We start from the raw sequence: 18,254 nt of genomic DNA on the forward strand, positions 1-18,254 counted from the left end.
GACAATTAAAAAGTCTTGGAAGGTATATCAGCTGTCTCAGTATCAGATGGTATTATATTTTTTTTGTTTGGTGTTGGAAATTATTGGATTAATAATATAGTCTGCCCTCAAGGAGCTAACACTGAAATGGAGGGGTAAATACAAAAAGATACACAAGAAGAATATAACTGAGGAGAGGGACAGTGATACCACTAGGCATAAGATAAAATAAAAATAACTCAGAGGAAGATCCAAATTATCTTCTGCCCTCAATCCAAATTATCTTCCCAGTCTTATTTCCTATTATGCCCCTATTCACATCTAATATTTAGCCAAAATGGATTCCCAAAGCACAGTTTCGTGAAGAAACCCCTTCTTTCCTGTTATTTCTTATTCTGTTTCTTCTAAGAAAATCCTCTAGTGAAGTTTTCTGCTAACTTTAAGTCCTTCAAGTCTCAGCCCAAAAGCACCAGCTTCATGAAGACTTTTTTTTTTCTTTCTTTCAAATAAATGGGAGGTATCGGGACAAGAAATCCTAACATCGAATGCAAACTATCTTATATTACAATCACTTGGATTATCTCTGCTACCTGCTAAGTCACTTCAGTCGTGTCCGACTCTGTGCGACCCCACAGACGGCAACCCACCAGGCTCTGCCATCCCTGGGATTCTCCAGGCAAGAACACTGGAGTGGGTTGCCATTTCCTTCTCCAATGCATGAAAGTGAAAAGTGAAAGTGAAGTCGCTCAGTTGTGTCTGACTCTACACTAAAATCATCAAATGTAGGATTGACTCTTACTCATCTTTTTTCATCTCAGAAATGATAAGCCGTTCAGTAAAGGCATTATTTTTAAATCTCTTGGCAAACTATGATCTGAGTATTCTGAATCCAAGCCCGTTTACTTGTCAGCCTGTACAACTGAAAGGTTCAAAGGACTTTCAGACTTTTCCTATATAAAGTAAATGTACTACATAGAAGTAAGTCATGTATTTCCATGCACAGAGAAACCTAAAAAAAAAAAAAAATGCCCTCAGTTTCTTAAAGGAGTCTAATCTAATCTGGGACATATTTTATGCAAAAATTATTATTAGAGATATAAGTGATATCAAAACACAAAGAAGCAGCATACTAATGTTGAAGTGGTTAGGAGACAATCTGCAGAAAAGGTAGGACTTGAGCTGACCCTTGAGACATATTTAAGAGGAGAGGAGAAGGAAGAGGAAAAACAGGAGACAGGTATTACCAAGTTTACTGAATCTTCTCGTGAAATAATTCTCTTGCCCATGCATTCTCATTCCTTCCCCAAATAATCAAAGATTAGTTTTCTCTACCAACGTACCCAAGATTTGCCATTTCTAAAGCCAAGGTGTAGCTTTCCTTTCCCTAATACTCTTTGTCCGAGTCTCTTGTCTATATCAAGTTTTAAAAATTATAATATTTAACCACAACATTACCTTTTAGATGTTTATAGTAAATTCCATGAGGGCAATGTGTTACAAGTCTCATACATCTTTATTTTCTAAGGTGCTTCAAGAAAAGCTGAACTCACTGCAAATCCTCAGTAAATACCAATCAATTTAAGGGGCAAAGGACTGGAGGAGTGAAGGGTCTTATACAGGGAGCAGTTAAGAAAGAGCCTTAAGTAGACAGCTTACCATGAAAATGGGAAACAAACTAAGAACTAGGGATGACCTCAGATGTCCATCTAAAGAATACAAAATTGATCCTAATGGAAGTCAGTGCAGGGTTCTTTTTTTTGAGAATGGGACTATCGTGATTAAACCAGTATTGTAAAATTTCTCTATAAAAAGTTACTTCTAGAAAATTAGTTTGTATTTAGTGAAGAAGGCATTCAGGCATCAAGTTAAGCAATGCTGGAGGTAAGCAGTATGTATCAGGTAAAAAAAGGTAATGAGAACAGAGTAAAAAAGAGACCACTGGACACATTTTGAAGGAAAAACTGAAAGACCCCAATAAATATTTGGTTATAGAGAATTAAAGAAAGGAAATAATAAAAGAAGACAGTGAAGTACATGGGACTGGGGAAGGAATGCTTAATTTTGCAAGGAAGTCCAAACTAAATATATGTAACACTCTCAAAATATTTTTAAGTTTCTAAAAATCCATATTAAACAAATATTTTAAAAGGCTAATTAACTTGCAAAATACTATACTTACCAAAGCAGGATACCACTCACTCTTCTCAGATGTAGATACCACACTTACAACTTTTCCTAATAATTCGTCATTGAGACGTCGCTTATCTTCATCTTCCTCTTCACTACTTTCTTCTTCTTTTTCATCTTCGTTACTAAAAGTTAGAATAACTTTATCATGATCTTAACATAAACCATTTTGATACAGTTATTATCCCAGGGTAATAGCTTCTTCATCCACACTGGAATGGAACAGCTATTTCCCTGGTCCCACAGAAGTAGTTCTGAGCTATCCACTAGATCAATGAGAACCAGGACTTACACTCTCATGCCAACCACTGGCTGGGACAGAAAAGCTCTATCATCATGAAGTACTTACTGAGCCAAATACATTTTAAGAAACTGCCCTTCGACTTTTTATGCATGCCAGATGCCTGATAATCACTCCAATTTTCTAAAAGGTTACGAAAAGATCTCATCAAACACATCAGTTAACCTATCTGATAACTAAACAATTAGACAAACTCACAATGAGGGAAAGTCTATAAAACAATTGGCCTGTACTATTCAAAAATGTCAACATCATGAAAAAAAGGCTGAGGAAGTCTTCTAGGTTAAAGGAGACTTAAGAACCACAAAAATTAAATGCAGTGCGTGATCTTGGACTGAATCCTGGAAACGGAAGATAGTATAAAGACTATTACTGGGACAGGTGGCAACTTCAGATAATAGTATTCTATCAGTGCTATCTGTTCTGAATTTGATAACCATACTTTGGTTATGTAAGAGAAATGTCTGTATATTTCTACACAAACGAGGGGTAAGTGATGATGATTGCAACTTCCTCTCAAATGGTTCAGCCCATTAAAATTATTATTATTAAGAATAACATATGTATATAAAAAGAGGAAATATAAAGCAAATATGCCAAAAAGTTTTAATAATTCAGTGAATCTAAGATGATGAGTATATTAAAGTTTATTGTATCATGATTACAATTTTTCAATCTGAAATGTTTTTGAAATAGAAAGGTTAAAAAAACACATTATTCTCACTTAAAATAGGAAAATCATCATATCAATTAAAGCATTTGGCATGCACACGCAAGCACGCCTGTGGTTGTATGTGTGTGTGCGCACACACGTGCATATATGCGTGCACACACTCAGTTGCATCCAACTCTTTGCAACCTCATGGACTGTAGCCCGCCAGGTTCTACTATCCATCAAGTTTTCCAGGCAGAAATACTGGAGTGGGTTGCCATTTCCTACTCCAGGGTTTCTTCCCAACCTGGACTGAACCCATGTCTCGAGTCTCCTGATTTGGCAGGTGGATTCTTTACCACTGCGCCACCAGAGATGCCAAGGAATTTGGCAAAGTAACTCAAAACAAAAATAGCCTGTTTTAAAAAGGGGTTGTGATCATTATTTCTATTACTTTGTCCAAGAATCAAGAAAAACATCTGCTCAAGGTAAAATGTCTAAAATAAGGATACAAGATATTATGGAAAGGTCACCCAAACAAATTTGGCCACTGTAGAGAAACCACTTGTTTAATGTTGTGATAAGTGTAATGTACGTGAAAACACTCACACAGGCAGAGAGGACCTCCTTCCTCTGTTCATCTTCTTTGCAATTACTGGAGTTCCAAAATGCTCTGGATTTGTTAATGGAAGTTGGTCAAGTGTCTGGATAAGAAACAGACAAATTAAATCACTTCTTGCCTCTATATTAGCAGCTGCTGTTCAATTCAAAATGTTCATGCATGGCACTCTACCTCACTCTCAGCAAAATGTCTCTCTCCTTTTAGGCAAAGAGAGGTACGTCTCAGTGTTCTCTCATCACCATCATCAAACACTGCAATAAACAAGACATCAGAGAATTTATTCACACTAATTAAAATTGGAACTGCACAGAATGCTACTGTTGCTATTTACCTGGGGCTTAAGAACCATTATGTTAGTTACACTTCAAAATCTTTTAAATTATACATACCATATTTTGCATTCTATAGATACCAAACAAATACAAGTTAATGGCTGTCCCCAATTGCTTAAGTGTCTCCATTTACTTCTTCAGTTTCTACCAATACAGAACCACCTTCTTAAACCATTAACAACCTAGTCAAAGCACAGATATTAAATTACCTTTAATCCTAGAAAAATTAGCAAAAACCTTGTTTAAAAAAAACGATTATGGGTTTTTCTGGCAACAGTTATCAATAGCGTATCTCTAACATTGAGAAACTGTTTAATTTCTGGTAATGCTGTTGGATTACTCTACCGCTTCTACTTCTTTGCATGATAACCCACTATAACAGAAATACTTGCTGCCAAATTCTAAAGTCACAAGATTCAACTTGCTTCTTTTGCTAGAAGAGGGTGAAAGATGTTTAGAAGTAAAAGCAGAATCAAGGAAACATTAGAAAGATGAAAAACTTTTTAATTCTAAAAAATAAGTCATAATGGCACAGCAACTTTCTCAAGTTTTTACTTCTACTACATTAAAAAGAAATCATATTACTTGTAGAGTATGTGTAAATATTTCAAGGATATGAGGGTAAGGAATGTAACAGCTCCCAGGTGGCGGTAGTGATAAAGAACCTGTCTGCCAATGCAGGAGACACAAAAGACTCAGGTCCAATCCCAGAGTCAGGAGATCTCTTGGAGGAGGGTGTGGCAACCCATCCAGTATTCTTGCCTGGAGAATCCCACTGACAGGGGAACCTGGCAGGCTACAGTCTATAGGGTCACAGACAGTCGGACACAACTGAAGCAACTTAGCAAGCATGCATGCTCTCCATATATCTAGCTATATATATTTTGATAATTTTCTAAGTTCAATTTTTCAGACATATACTGATTTTAATATCTGATATTCACAAAGAAAATGTTCTCAGAAGATACCTGATACCCAGCATTATGAAAAGATAAAATACAAGAAGACAGAATCCTTACCTCTGATATTTAAAATGCCATGTACACATCAACAAATGTTTACATGTTACAGAAAAAGCACATACACATAAAAGCAAACATACACAAAAAATGATCATTAATTTCAATATTTAATATTAATTTTTAAAATTCTATATGTTTTTCTATTTTGACACAATAGATTAATGTTAAGAAAGGAAAATTCTACATCATCTTAATTTAATAACATCTTAGAATCTTTACCATGCTATCTATGTAATTGAAATCCTGAATTTTTCTTGAAGGGTTGTTTTGGTAGTAAACACTACGCCTTCAAATCATAAACTTAACTTTTTTCATGCTAGAAACATAATTATATAAGAGTGCTCAACTCCTTTAATATTTATCTACCTCAGTCAGCTCTTCCTCTTAGACTAAAGATACCTAGTTTTAGATTCTCTTACATGCAGGAGAAAATAAGAAAATTTAAAACTCCAGATACACGTATTTAAAGAACCATAATGATTACAAGGGCTTCCCTTGTAGCTTAACTGGTAAAGAATCTGTCTGCAATGTGGGAGACCTGGGTTTGATCCCTGGGTTGGGAAGATCCCCTGGAGAAGGGAAAGGCTACCCACTGCAGTAGTCTGGCCTGGAGAATTCCATGGACTGCACAGTCCATGGGGTCACAGAGTTGGACACAACTGAGTGACTTTCACTTTCAATGATTACATAAAATCATCTGTGTTATATACTGTCAGTGATACATAAATTAATGACTACCTGCAGATACAATGACAAAACACAATATTCTCCAACAATTATATCACTAATCTACACTTGATCAACAGTGCTCTAAACATTTACATCACAATTATGATTCATACGGTATCATCAAGTCTGATAAATAAACCACTGTAAACCATTTTAAAAATTCAAAATCATGAAATTATCATATCAAACTTAAAATAATTCATGTTTTTATTAATGAAAGGATGCTAAAGAATAAAGCCTAAAAGTTCCAATTTTCCTTAATGCCAGCCATATAATGCAGTAGCAAAAATGATGACAATGGACATACACGTATACACTAATACATACCACATTTAAGACACAGAGGTGTGAGGAAGGAAAATGCGGGTTTAAGACCAATCGCTAATATCAAATTTATGCAACAAAATCTTTTTCACAATTTTTATTATTAATCAACAGCAGCCCCAAATCAAAATGCCCTGATGAGAAATTTCAAGAATTTAATATTATGAGTTCTTTTTTTTTAATAGTCACTTTGAAATGTATCTAATTTTTTAAGAAAAAAAATTACTTCCACTTCGGCATACTTCATCATGGTTAGAAATGACATAAAAACCAAAGACAACAGTGATACAAACCACCATCGTGTAGTTTTACCTAGGAACCCTTCCAACTTCAAGTGAAAAAGAGAAACAGTTTAAGAACTTTAATTCATAGAACTATACAAAGATATGTGTTTGAGTATTTTATTCAAGTCTGTTGAGCCACGTAATTTCTCAAGATGTTCTAAAAGACAAACAGAAAACCCAACAATATAGTGCACCTATTTAATCAGGACATCCTTGATTATAAAAATAATGAAGAAGCTCCATCTATATGAAGTTTTCTCTGTAACTTCCATGTTACAAGTATCATCTAAAAGAACACGTAATTTAAAGCACTAAAGAGTGACTCTGGCACTTTGATAAGAGCGAAAGAATTAACTGGTGCATATAGTAAATTTAGTTTATTTTTGGTTCGAGATGGATATTACAGAATGCCAAGAGAAAAAAAAGAGTATAAGATTTAGTAATCGTAAGGCACAAAATGTCTTATACTTGCCAAAAATGGCATGCAAATATATTACTGATTGAGTGCAAGAGAACAGTACAAAAATCATATCTGTTAGTATATTTTATATAAATACTAAAACCTAAGTTGATGACAGTAACAAAGCTAAGACTTGATAACCTTCATCACAGTAGACAAAATAAAGCTAATGCAAAAGCATACAAAGCCTAACCCTAAATTGTTAGAATTCAAAGAAACAAAAGCAACAGGGACCCAATCTAACTACTAAATATGAAAGATCTACCTGTTATCACAGCACTGTTAGATGACGGAGAGTAACTGATAACAACAGCAGTAGATTAAGTTTATCTATTCAAAGATACAATTGGCTATTACTTATTAATCTTCCACTATGTCCTAATCTTCACAGCAACCTCAGCAGAGTAGGCATCACTATCTTCTTTTTATAGATAAAGTCGAGAATTAGAAGGTTAATCTATGAGCTACAATTTAGTTAAGGAGGGGATCAAAATGATAATAAATAGGTATGAAGCAGAAGCATAAAATGAACACTGGGAAGGAAGTTAAGAATTCTGACTCTGATAAACAACAAAGTCCTACTGTATAGCACTGGGTACGATGTTCAATATCCTGTGATAAACCACAATGCAAAAGAATATAAAAAGAATATATACATATATATATGTATGGGCTTCCCCGGTAGCACAGTGCTAAAGAATCCACCTGCCAATGCAGGAGATGCAAGAGAGGCAGGTTTGATCCCTGGGTCAGGAAAATCCCCTGGAGTAGGGCTTGGCAACCCACTCCAGTATTCTTGCCTGGAGAATCTCATGACAGAGGAACTGGGCAGCCTCCAGTCCACAGAGTTGGACACAACTGAAGAGACTTAGCAGTTACAATTAACAAAACATTTCACATAATAAATACTTTAAAATTATGGATATCCTTGGTAAAAACAATAGTTCTATTACTCATAAAATCATTTGTGATAACTACAGATGTCACTCAGCAGCTAATATAAAAAAATTAATGAATCTGGAAACCTAAGATATTAATGTTCAAATGTATAGCTCTATTAATAAAATATCATAGGAATGCTAAGTCTCAGAAAAGGCTATTTAAACAATGGGTTAAAGCCTATCACGGGACTGAAGAGATGTGTTACTTAGTACTTTTTTTGTTAGTGCAACTTTTCTAGTCAGTGGAATAACCACTTGGCTTTGAAAACATTTTGTCATTGACTTTGGTTATAACAAATTTGTCATAAGTGAAGTGAAAGTCACTCAGTTGTGTCCGACTCTTTGCGACCCCATGGACTATGCAGTCCATGGGATTCTCCACGGCAGAATACTGGAGTGGGTAGCCTTTCCCTGCTCCAGTGGATCTTCCTAACCCAGGGATCGAACCCAGGTCTCCCGCACTGCAGGCTCCAGCTGAGCCACCAGGGAAGCCTTGTTAAGAGGTTCTAATCAAATTAAAAGCCTCTTAAGCCTAGAGAACATTCTACAAGTCAGTTCATTCACCAGTTTAATCTTAACCCTCTTCTACTCCTTTAACTTAGAATTTCCATGGGATATGATAAAACTGATATGCAGAACAATAAGCACACGGTACGAAAAAATCCAAAATCTTAAAAAAAATTTGTTACAAAAATATATGATTAAAAAAGATTTTAGTGTTAAACTTGATATAATACCTACGTACATTTATATATAAATTAAAGCAAACAGCAACTAATTCCTTTACATTTTCCTTATTTTTCACTGTTTCCCTCACATTTTCCTTATTTTTTAAATATAGTGTGTTATTTTTATATTCTAAAAAAGCAAAGGAACAGTTAAAGAATGTCTCACTGACAGTTGAATTTGGCAGGATTTTTGATGACTGGACAGATTAACAGTACAATTACATACATTCCTCATCTTTAATGCAAGGATAAGAACTGCCAAATGAATGAACTATACTACAAAGGCAGTGTTTTAGTATAGGAAGAGGAGATATTTCCAAGTCTCAAACCTCCCCCAACCCTGTCCAAAATCCATGAACTGGTGTTATTCATCATTCAAAACTTGGAGGGCAAGGTAATATTACATTTTTTTAATTGAGTTATGGTAGATCCATAATCTCTTTAAAAATTTATTGTTATAATAGGAAAAATTAATACCTGTATTATATAGTTAATATTACCTTCTCAGATAACTTTTTGATAACTAATGATTATAACTCCTATTTTATCCAAACTATTAGTGTGGTATCCCCTTTTGTTTCATTTTTTAATAGTCTGAGATAATTTCAACTTCTTTTAAAACCAAAAATATCATTGAGAACATTAATAACACTTTTGTATAACTTTCTGATTCTACCTATGTTAACACTTTTCAGAAATCAAGAAAAATTACAAAAGGAGAATTTAAATCCAACAGATAAATAGGCACCCAATTATAAATACAGGAAGTCTGTGATCCATGAGAGATCACACATTTTATTTTGCCACTTTCTAACTCTGATCCTTCTTTATGTGGTCTGCATCCTTCAATATCTAAACACTCTATACAGCAGAGTGCTACACTGAGTCTCCTTAAAAGAACAGTACCTCTAACCATTTTAAAACTTTTTGATCACTGTGTCTCACTACACAGATGCAAAGATCTTATTTTGCATTCTTCTCCCAAATTAGTTTCTGTTTTGACAAATGTGGCCTGTTTTCATAACTGTGTACGACCTGCATTAAGAGTCACCCAATGCACTTATAAAAGAAATTCTTGGGTTGCCATCCTAGACCTGCTAAACTGGAGAGACCTGCGGTCCTCAAATTCTCATTTTTTTAAAACTAGCACCATGTGAGTCTTATGTACACCATTTGATACATGAATCACATGCAATTAAGATTCTAAGCTCTTGGAGGAAAAAAATTATACAATTTCTTCTGTAATTACCTGTCATAGAAAATCACCACAGAGAATGCTCAGTATCAACTAGTTTTTTTCAGTATTAATACTAAAATGCCATTCATGTACAGGATAGAAATAGCTATTCATAGTTGAAGTATTATTCTGGGGTACAGAAGTCCAAAATGTGAAAATCTGAAAAACAGTATTGCTTCTGTAAAAGCTGAGCATTGTATCATTAAAACTTCACAAGCACTGTGAATGTAACCTTGATATTAAGTATCAAACAGGATGTATATTAGTATCTGAACATGCATCATATAATGTCCCATGCTTCTGCACATATCAACTCCTTTAATTTTTACCACTGCTTTATTTAAAACAGCAAAATTGCATCTATCTAATCTATACGAGTTAACTTTAAACTTAGTTTTAAATCTCTTAACAACTATCAATGGCCACAACCAACCCTTCTAAAAATATATAGTTCAGAATAATAGCACCATTGTGAACCAACATCAACTTCTAGGAGGTCTAAGAATAAAAATGGTTAGAAAATAATAGATACATAGTGCAGATTGCTACTATTAATAGAAGCCACAGCATAACACAGATTTTCTTTGTCTTATGTACAAAGTACAATTTTCACCTAAAGACTGTTCTTCACATCTCTGAGCATCAACTAGAGACTAATGATTTTTACCCAAAGCAACAAATCAGGTAAACTAAAAATAAATCTAAAGGGTCATTTCTTTTCCTTCTGCAGGGAAACCACAATATTATAATTACATCTTTTATACCAAGACATACATGTATAAACCAAACAATGCCATAGATGTTCAGTGTGGAGCCAAGGATAGGATGGTATCTGCAGGACTGCGTTGTTTCAAAGTACTGAAAGGAGACTCGGAAATATTAATTGTTGTTATTCTCATCAGCACAATGACAGCAACTATGTAAGTACTATATTCAGGTTTGCATTTATATGTATTGCGACACTTGTTGCTACTCACTAAAGTTTTTTAAAGTCAGCATAAGCGTATGCATCAAATGTTAAGAATGTATTTATATTAGCAGCATATATTGTTGTTTAGTCGCTAAGTTGTGTCCAACTCTTTTATGACCCCATGGACTATAGCCCACCAGGCTCCTCTCTCTATGGGATCTTCCAGCCAAGAATACCAGAGTGGGTTGCCATTTCCTACTTCGAGGGATCTTCCTGACCCAGGGACCGAACCTGTGTCTCCCATACTGGCAGGCAGATTCTTTATTGGCAGGGAATGACCCAGTAGCATATCTATCTTTCTTGAAAGGTGTTAAGAGTCCTGACTACACAGAAAATCAAAAATTAAGCTATGATCATCTACGCTTGAATCTACTCTGGCCAGGACTTTTTCAGTCTGTGAATACTATGGTAACATCTGTATTACCCTTATACAGAGCAGGCAGCAAGACAATATAAGACTGCAACTATGCAATTTTAATTCCAGAAAAAGTTTAAAAAGTCTGATGAGTAAGTTGTACTGACTTTTCTAAAGGAAGAAAAATCACCATAGAATTTAACTTTCTTGAAGGGAAATATCAAGATAACCTAAAAAAGGAGTACACTCTTGGATGAAATAACCCTAAGTGGCCAAGTTACTGTAAAGAGATAATCGATAATTACCATTAAGTTGTCATTAAAATTTTACCCATCTGTATCAAGTAAATTGACAAGAAAAAGTACATATTTCTCTGCCAATATAATGTTTCAGTGTATTTACAAAACAGAGGTACATATATATGAAACCCCCCAAATTAAATCCTTTCTATTAAATTACTTAACTACTTACCCACAGTATACCAACTAGCATCTGTCAACTTGCTGATAACAGCTTCCTGAAAGGATCCATCAGACGTCCTTGTTTCAACAATAGCTCCAACCTAAAAACATAAAATCAAAATTTCATCATCAAATTTAAATAAATAAACTAAATCACTCCTACCAACCATATGACCTGGGTAAAAAAATATATCTATTTATCTTACATTCCCAGAGATCTTTATCATTTATAGTGCTCTAACCTTTATCATGCAGTTCCAGCCCCAAAACACTGAGGCTTATGTAAGACAGTTATTATTACCCCATTTTATACGTTGGAACTTGTGACTCAGGAAGAGAAAATAATCTGCAAAGAATCCAGGATGAGAACCCAGTCTTTTAAGTCTTATTTCAGAGCTTTTTTACTATATCATATTGCCTATAAGAAAACTGTGGAGTATAAGAACCAAAAACCATAAAGATAACACAAAAATAACTTCAATTTTCTTTCATAGAAACATTGACTATTGGATTCAGCATTTATATTTAAGGGACCTTTTAAATAAAGTTTCACCTGGATACAGAGAGATGGACCAGTTGAACTTCTTCCAGCTTCCAGACCTTTTTATATCAGATATTAACTGAAGTGGTACTTTGACATAACAAAGATTTATAACATAAACAAATGGCCAGACATGGATGGAAAACATAATGTAGGCATTCATTAAATTGAATTATTAAGTCAACACAGTTTACTTGGTAAGTCTGAACAACAGAATATTCAGACTTAAATTAGTATAGCACACTTAACAAGTTAAACCTCTGTGGTAACAATATGAAAAACAAAATAAAGTATTCAATCCAAGAAATCAAAACAAAAAGCAGTGAAACTCATATTCATATGTATTAAAATACTCTTCTTAAAGACACTCAACATTCTTAAACTAAGGATACAGACACTGTTAATGTCATAATTTATATTAACTATACAACACCTCATTTGTATTGCTGTTTTCTAATTAACATTTAAAAGTGTATTTACACGTGTAGAATTCAATAAATCATTGTATGGATTTATGACTAATCGTTTTAGATTTTAAACTGTACAAAATACGTACTCTTAAAGGACCCTTTACTTGGTCATCTTGCACCAATTGTGTAGTATTATCCTGTTTCAGGAGTACCTAAAAAACATTTTTGCACAACAGTTCACATGTTACTTTTAAAATAGTCTATGGTAACACTGTAACAAAAATGTCTTTAATCTATGCTTTCTTAGCATCCTGTGGTTACCTCTGGTATGATACTTATTACATTGTCTTATGTTTGTTTTTATTGTCTCTCCCATTAACTGTGAGCTCCCTGAGGGCTAGAATCCTCTTTTATCACTGTATCTGCAGCAGTTAGCAAGTATCAATGCGTATCATAAGCACTTAATAAATATTTGCAGAATTAACTATACAAGATTTATAATCTGTAGTGATTACAGTAAAACTTTAAAACTGCCTTCATATCTTTTTATCAAAGAGTCATAAAAGTTCATATCGTCACCAAGGTTATTACCCCCCAAAATAAAAACAGTATCAAACTTTATCCCCTATATGCAAGGTAAACAAATTAAGAACAGACATTTTCTGGTTCTTTATAAAATAAACCTAAATAGTAATATGATAAGCAATTTAGTCACAAATAAGTGTTCCTTTCTATTACAGATCACCCTATATATATAACTTGTTCTATTAAGAGAGGGATTTCCCTGGTGGCTCAGACAGTAAGGAATCCGCCTGCAATACGAGAGACACGCAGGAGATCTGGGTTCGATCCTTTGGTTGGGAAGATCCCCTGAAGGAGGGCATGGTCACCTGCTCCAGTGTTCTTGCCTAGAGAATCTCCTGGACAGAGGAGCCTGGTGGGCTACAGTCCATGGGGTCACAAAGAGTTGGATACAACTGAGCCCCTAAGCATAGCATATTAACAGAGAGGGTTGATGGGAGAGGGAAACTGAAATGGAACAAGTACCCAATAAGGAGAAACTTCAGATTCTAGGTAATTTATGTATGATAAGACCTCCTGGAACAAGCATGGTATTGATTTTAAATTCAGTAAGTTAATCTACAAAGAGCTATGATGCTAACAAAAAGTTAAAATTCTCAAACAAATTCCAAGCAAATATTTGGTAAGCAGATCCTGTATAGCTGATATTGTAAAAAACGGATATAATGAAACAAGAAATTAATGAATGTCAAATGATATCCTAACAATACTTGAGAAAAGTTTCCACATCAGATGGGAATTTAAACAGAAAGTTTATAATAATCCTAGATAAATCTATTTGCCCGCCACACAAATCTCATTCCTCTAGTTCAACGGTTCTCAAACTTTAACATGCATCAAAAACACCTAGGGGCTTTTTATGACACAACAAGCTCTGGACCCCACCCTCAGAGTTTCTGAGTCAGTATGTCAGGGGCAGGGACCTAAGAATTTGCATTTTAAACAAGTTCTTAGGCGAGGCTAATGATGCTGGTCCTGGACCCACTGTTCATTCATTTATTCAACATTTCATTTATTCAACACATTTTAAGCACCCACTATGTAGAAGACACTAATCTAGGTATTCAAACAGAATAAGACAAACAATTTCTCCTTTCACAGTGCTTAATTTTTGTAGGAAAGCAAATTGCAAAACTGAAAGTAGAGCATGATCCAATGAATATTAGTAAAAACAACACTTGTTATTGAAAGGCATAGCCCCAAATCTAGAACACATCAAATCTCTTTGGCATACTATCAAAAAGGACTTTTATGAATTTTATTATACAGCTCTAGAATGTTAAAAATGTTTATAATAAGCATGGATTACTTTTGTAGTCTAAATAACTAAAATTATTAAAAACATTTATATAGAAAAATTGCTTGGGGGAAACCTAAAAATGATACTAGTGTTTCTGAAGTAAACTATTGGTTTTACTCCTTCAGTACTCTTCTGTGTTTCCAAATACTGTACAAGAATAAGTAACTGGTTTTCTGGCCATAAAAGCATCTTAAAAATAGAATTCTTAAATCATTTTTAATGCTGTCTTGAACGTATACTTCCCATGGTTTTGTTTTTAGTAATCTATTGCTTTTTCTAACTACTTGAAATTGCCTCTACCTAAATAATAAGAAAGGGAAAGATAACAGATTATAGCCCACCACAAACAGGAAAGATCCAAATAATGGGAAGTACCATGAGTACAGTATTTTCATAGCAGCAGTTCGGAATAATTTCTCATTTTGAGTTAGTTCCCAGTTCCTAATGTGCCTTTCCTACAGTTTTGTATACAACAGTTTTTCACATATTAATGATTCAGTAAGTGAAGTAATGATTCAATAAATAAAGTGTTGATTTGCAGTCTCCTCACCCCTAATTCTCTTCAATTGAGTTAATAAAGCTGTTGCATTAAAAAGAAAAATTACCTTAACCTTTACCAGCCTTTTCACAGTCTTAATTTTTGCCTCACAGAAGGCACCTCGGTACTTGGCGCTGACATCAGTTCCCACTGTCAGGTAGGCAGGCTCATCCGCCGCCTGATGAAAGAAAGATGAAATATTAAAGCCACTACTGTTCTCCCCAACTCCAACCCCAAGTCTCACTGAAAGGTTCTATATTTCAAGTAGTAGGAACATTAACATTATTTGCTTATTAATATCATTAACAATTTGAAAAATATTCCTAAAGCACTTTATTAGCAATCCTTTACTTAATAAACTATATCTTGATAACTTAAGACATTTTAAATTGTAACTATAAAGTATCAGTAGGGAAATATAATGCTTTCTCATTCAGGTACAAAATGATTCAACAATTTTACAATATATTTAAGAAATGAAAAAATTTAAAAATTCAAAAAAGTCTATTTATATTGTCTCATAGAATTTTAAGTTATTCACTTATGGCCTCCTGAAAATTTTATTTTCAAATTAAAAGAAATATTCTATTAAAATTAATACTAACTAGTACATAATTAAATGTTTAATATAGTTACATAAAGGCAACATTTTGGATATACTATAACAGTATAGATAATTAATGAAGCCAACATTTTTGACAAAGAGAGCATTATTTAGAAAAACCATTGGCTAAGTGCTGCATTTTAGAGCTTCAAGTCTAAATTATCTGATTAATGCAGAGATGTGAATTGATGGTAGTAGTACCAAGTTTATTACACTAATCTTGGTATATATTTTTTTAAGTTTCAGAAAGAAATACCTGCTTTCAGCAAATGGTCATGATCAGAATGATACACTGAAAGATGTGAGAAATATTATTTCTCCATTTATTTTAATCTTGATAGTAGCAGAATAATTGCTATCTCAGTCTGTCACTTTACCAACTTTTTTCAAAAGTTAAGTATATGTATACAAATTCAATTCAACATTGCCAAGTGCAACGGTGACAGTGTACAGTTTAGAGAAATACTTTCAAGCAGAAAATGATTTTTCATTCCATTTTCCCAACTAACATTAAAGAAGGTACACTGTCACTTCAAAACTTCAAGGAGATAGGAAAGCGAGAGGAAGTTTGGGAAAATACTGTATTTCAGAGCTCAATACACTGAAACAGTAAATGAGTAAGAAATCAAATTTAAAGTTAGTGCATTTATGAATAATGCAAATTGATGAGAAATACTTTTTGCAAATATTCAACGCCTCAGAACTACAGGTTGATATACCTTCCTTTCCCTTTAAACATCACAGGATGTCTGCAATATCAGCTGTCTTCAGAAGAATTTTTTTTAGGTTGGGTATATGTTTAAAATATTTACTGTAAGGACTGAACTGAAATTAAGTGCTATTAGTTATGATAACAATATACAAAATTTAGTTTTCCTTCACCTTCAAGTATATTCCAGCCACAAAATTTCACTTTATCCCCAGAAGAAATGATATGTCCCTAACACAATACACACATTCCTTCTTTAGAAAATCTCATTGGCACTGGGGAAGAAAAAAAATTCAAAAAATCCCCCAAAGAACCAAAGCTTGACTTCTGCAAAGGGTGCTGCCAACACAGGAAGTGTTTAAAAATACTAGCCCACTGGACAACAATGGGAAGGCTGCAGCAGCCTGTCCAAAGTGCTAACTGCTTCGGAGAGGGGCCAAACTGACCGCATTTAGACACAATGATCATCTCTTACCCATTCAACACGTCCTCATTTTCAGAAAGCTCTGCTTAGTAGAGGAATCAGTTTTGAGTAGCCAAAAGATGACATTCCACAGCACCAGCCTCACGACAGGCAGTGTTCAGGGCACGAGGTTCAGAGCAGCGTCGACTCCACTTACCTTCATTTTCACTGGCGATCTCTGGGGTTCCAGCTCAACGAGCTATCTTCTCCGTCGCTATAACCAAGGGGAGGAGAAAGACAGGCACAGAATCAGTCAACGGAGGGGAGCGACCCCGGTAAAGAAAGTAAACAAACGCCAGCGGGGAGGGGCAGAACCCTTACCAGGGAAGGGATAAGATCCCCTCCGAGGGCAGCCAGGACGCAGGAGCCTAGAGAGCGGCGAGAACCCCACCGGCGCCAAAGGGCAGCGGGTTCCACCGCGGAGTTCGCCAGCGGCCCACCGCGCCCCCGCCTCGCTAGCCACTTTGACCCGGAATGCTCAACTCAGTGCCCCTGGACGGGTTGCTCCGGAGAAGGGCAGAGCGCCGTTTGGGCTTCTCCGGGCTCCTCGCAGGCACGGCCGCCCAGCCTTCTCTCGGCGGCCCCCCGGATACCCCGACTTCGGCCCGCGCCCCGCCTCCGCCGCTCGGCCCCCTCGGCCCGCCCCGGGCCCGCGGTGGCGGCAGCGGAGTGTCACGGCGCCATTGCTCTCCTTCCTCCGCTCTGCACCATGTCAGGAAGGAGAAGCGCTTCTTCACCCAATGGGGCAGGGGCCGTGGCCTTCAGCCTGGAGGCGCGCGAGGGAGGGCAGACCCGCGAGGGAGAGAGGGCTGGGAGGAGGGGGGGGCGGAGAGGAGGAGGGGAGGTGGCCCGGACAGGGTGTGGGAGGGGAGGGGAGCTGCACAGCGGCAGCCGCCGCCTCCTCCCCGCGCCCGCCTCAACTTTTTGTACAGCCAAGAGCGGTACCAGCCACCAGCCCCTCGGGTCCTGCCACGGACTCCACCCGGGAGGACGCACCGCGGAGTTGGGGGCCGGCTTCCCTAATCAGTCCGCTCCTCGCCTCGCGGAAGCAAACTTAGCGGCGCGACCAGCCCCACAGCCATTTTCCCGGGGAACCTGGGGAAGCGGCCGAGGAGGTTGCTGCGGAGGCTGTTCTTGCAGTTGCTGCCGCTGCTCCACGACTAGCCCCTTCACCGGTGCTCACCGCCCCGCTTGCCAAGCATCCCCCTCCCCACCTCCTAAGCTTCCAACTGCACCGGGACCCCGGGCAGCAGCGCCAGCTGCTAGTGCCGCTTCGTCCACTCAGTACCCTCGCTTCCCTTCTTCTCACCTACCAACACTGGGTGAAGTGCTCGCTGTCAGCTCCCGAGTCCTCCGCCCCGCTGACCCCCGTGGGCCCCCGTCCGGGAAGCACCACTCCCGGCCGCGGCGGCAGTTCCTGCGCCGGGTTCCCCACTCGCCCGATTTACTGCCACAATCCACCAAATAACAAGCTGTTGAGCAGACTCGCTTCTACACGAACTCCTATTGGCTGCTCATGACGC

At 36.7% G+C, this 18,254-nt stretch overlaps 1 protein-coding gene across 5 annotated transcripts in view; it reads right to left on the reverse strand.

Annotated features, from left to right (window-relative positions):
• Positions 1–18,228, reverse strand: part of ARID4A (AT-rich interaction domain 4A) — a 58,890-nt gene extending 40,662 nt beyond the window's left edge. The window contains exons 1-8 of one of the 5 annotated variants that reach the window (XM_005685912.3): positions 18,045–18,228; positions 16,889–16,945; positions 15,023–15,133; positions 12,682–12,747; positions 11,595–11,685; positions 3,913–3,992; positions 3,729–3,823; positions 2,159–2,291 (exon numbers count right to left, since the gene is read on the reverse strand). In XM_005685912.3, coding sequence (XP_005685969.2) covers positions 2,159–2,291; positions 3,729–3,823; positions 3,913–3,992; positions 11,595–11,685; positions 12,682–12,747; positions 15,023–15,133; positions 16,889–16,894 — 582 coding nt within the window. In that variant the 5' untranslated portion in view covers positions 16,895–16,945; positions 18,045–18,228. Of the gene's footprint in view, positions 1–2,158; positions 2,292–3,728; positions 3,824–3,912; positions 3,993–11,594; positions 11,686–12,681; positions 12,748–15,022; positions 15,134–16,888; positions 16,946–17,052; positions 17,149–18,040 lie in introns of those variants that run through there. The other 4 variants (XM_013967207.2, XM_005685914.3, XM_013967208.2 and 1 more) reach the window with 4 other exon arrangements.

The sequence above is a fragment of the Capra hircus genome, chromosome 10 (assembly GCF_001704415.2).
Source record: "Capra hircus breed San Clemente chromosome 10, ASM170441v1, whole genome shotgun sequence".
NCBI lineage: Eukaryota > Metazoa > Chordata > Mammalia > Artiodactyla > Bovidae > Capra > Capra hircus.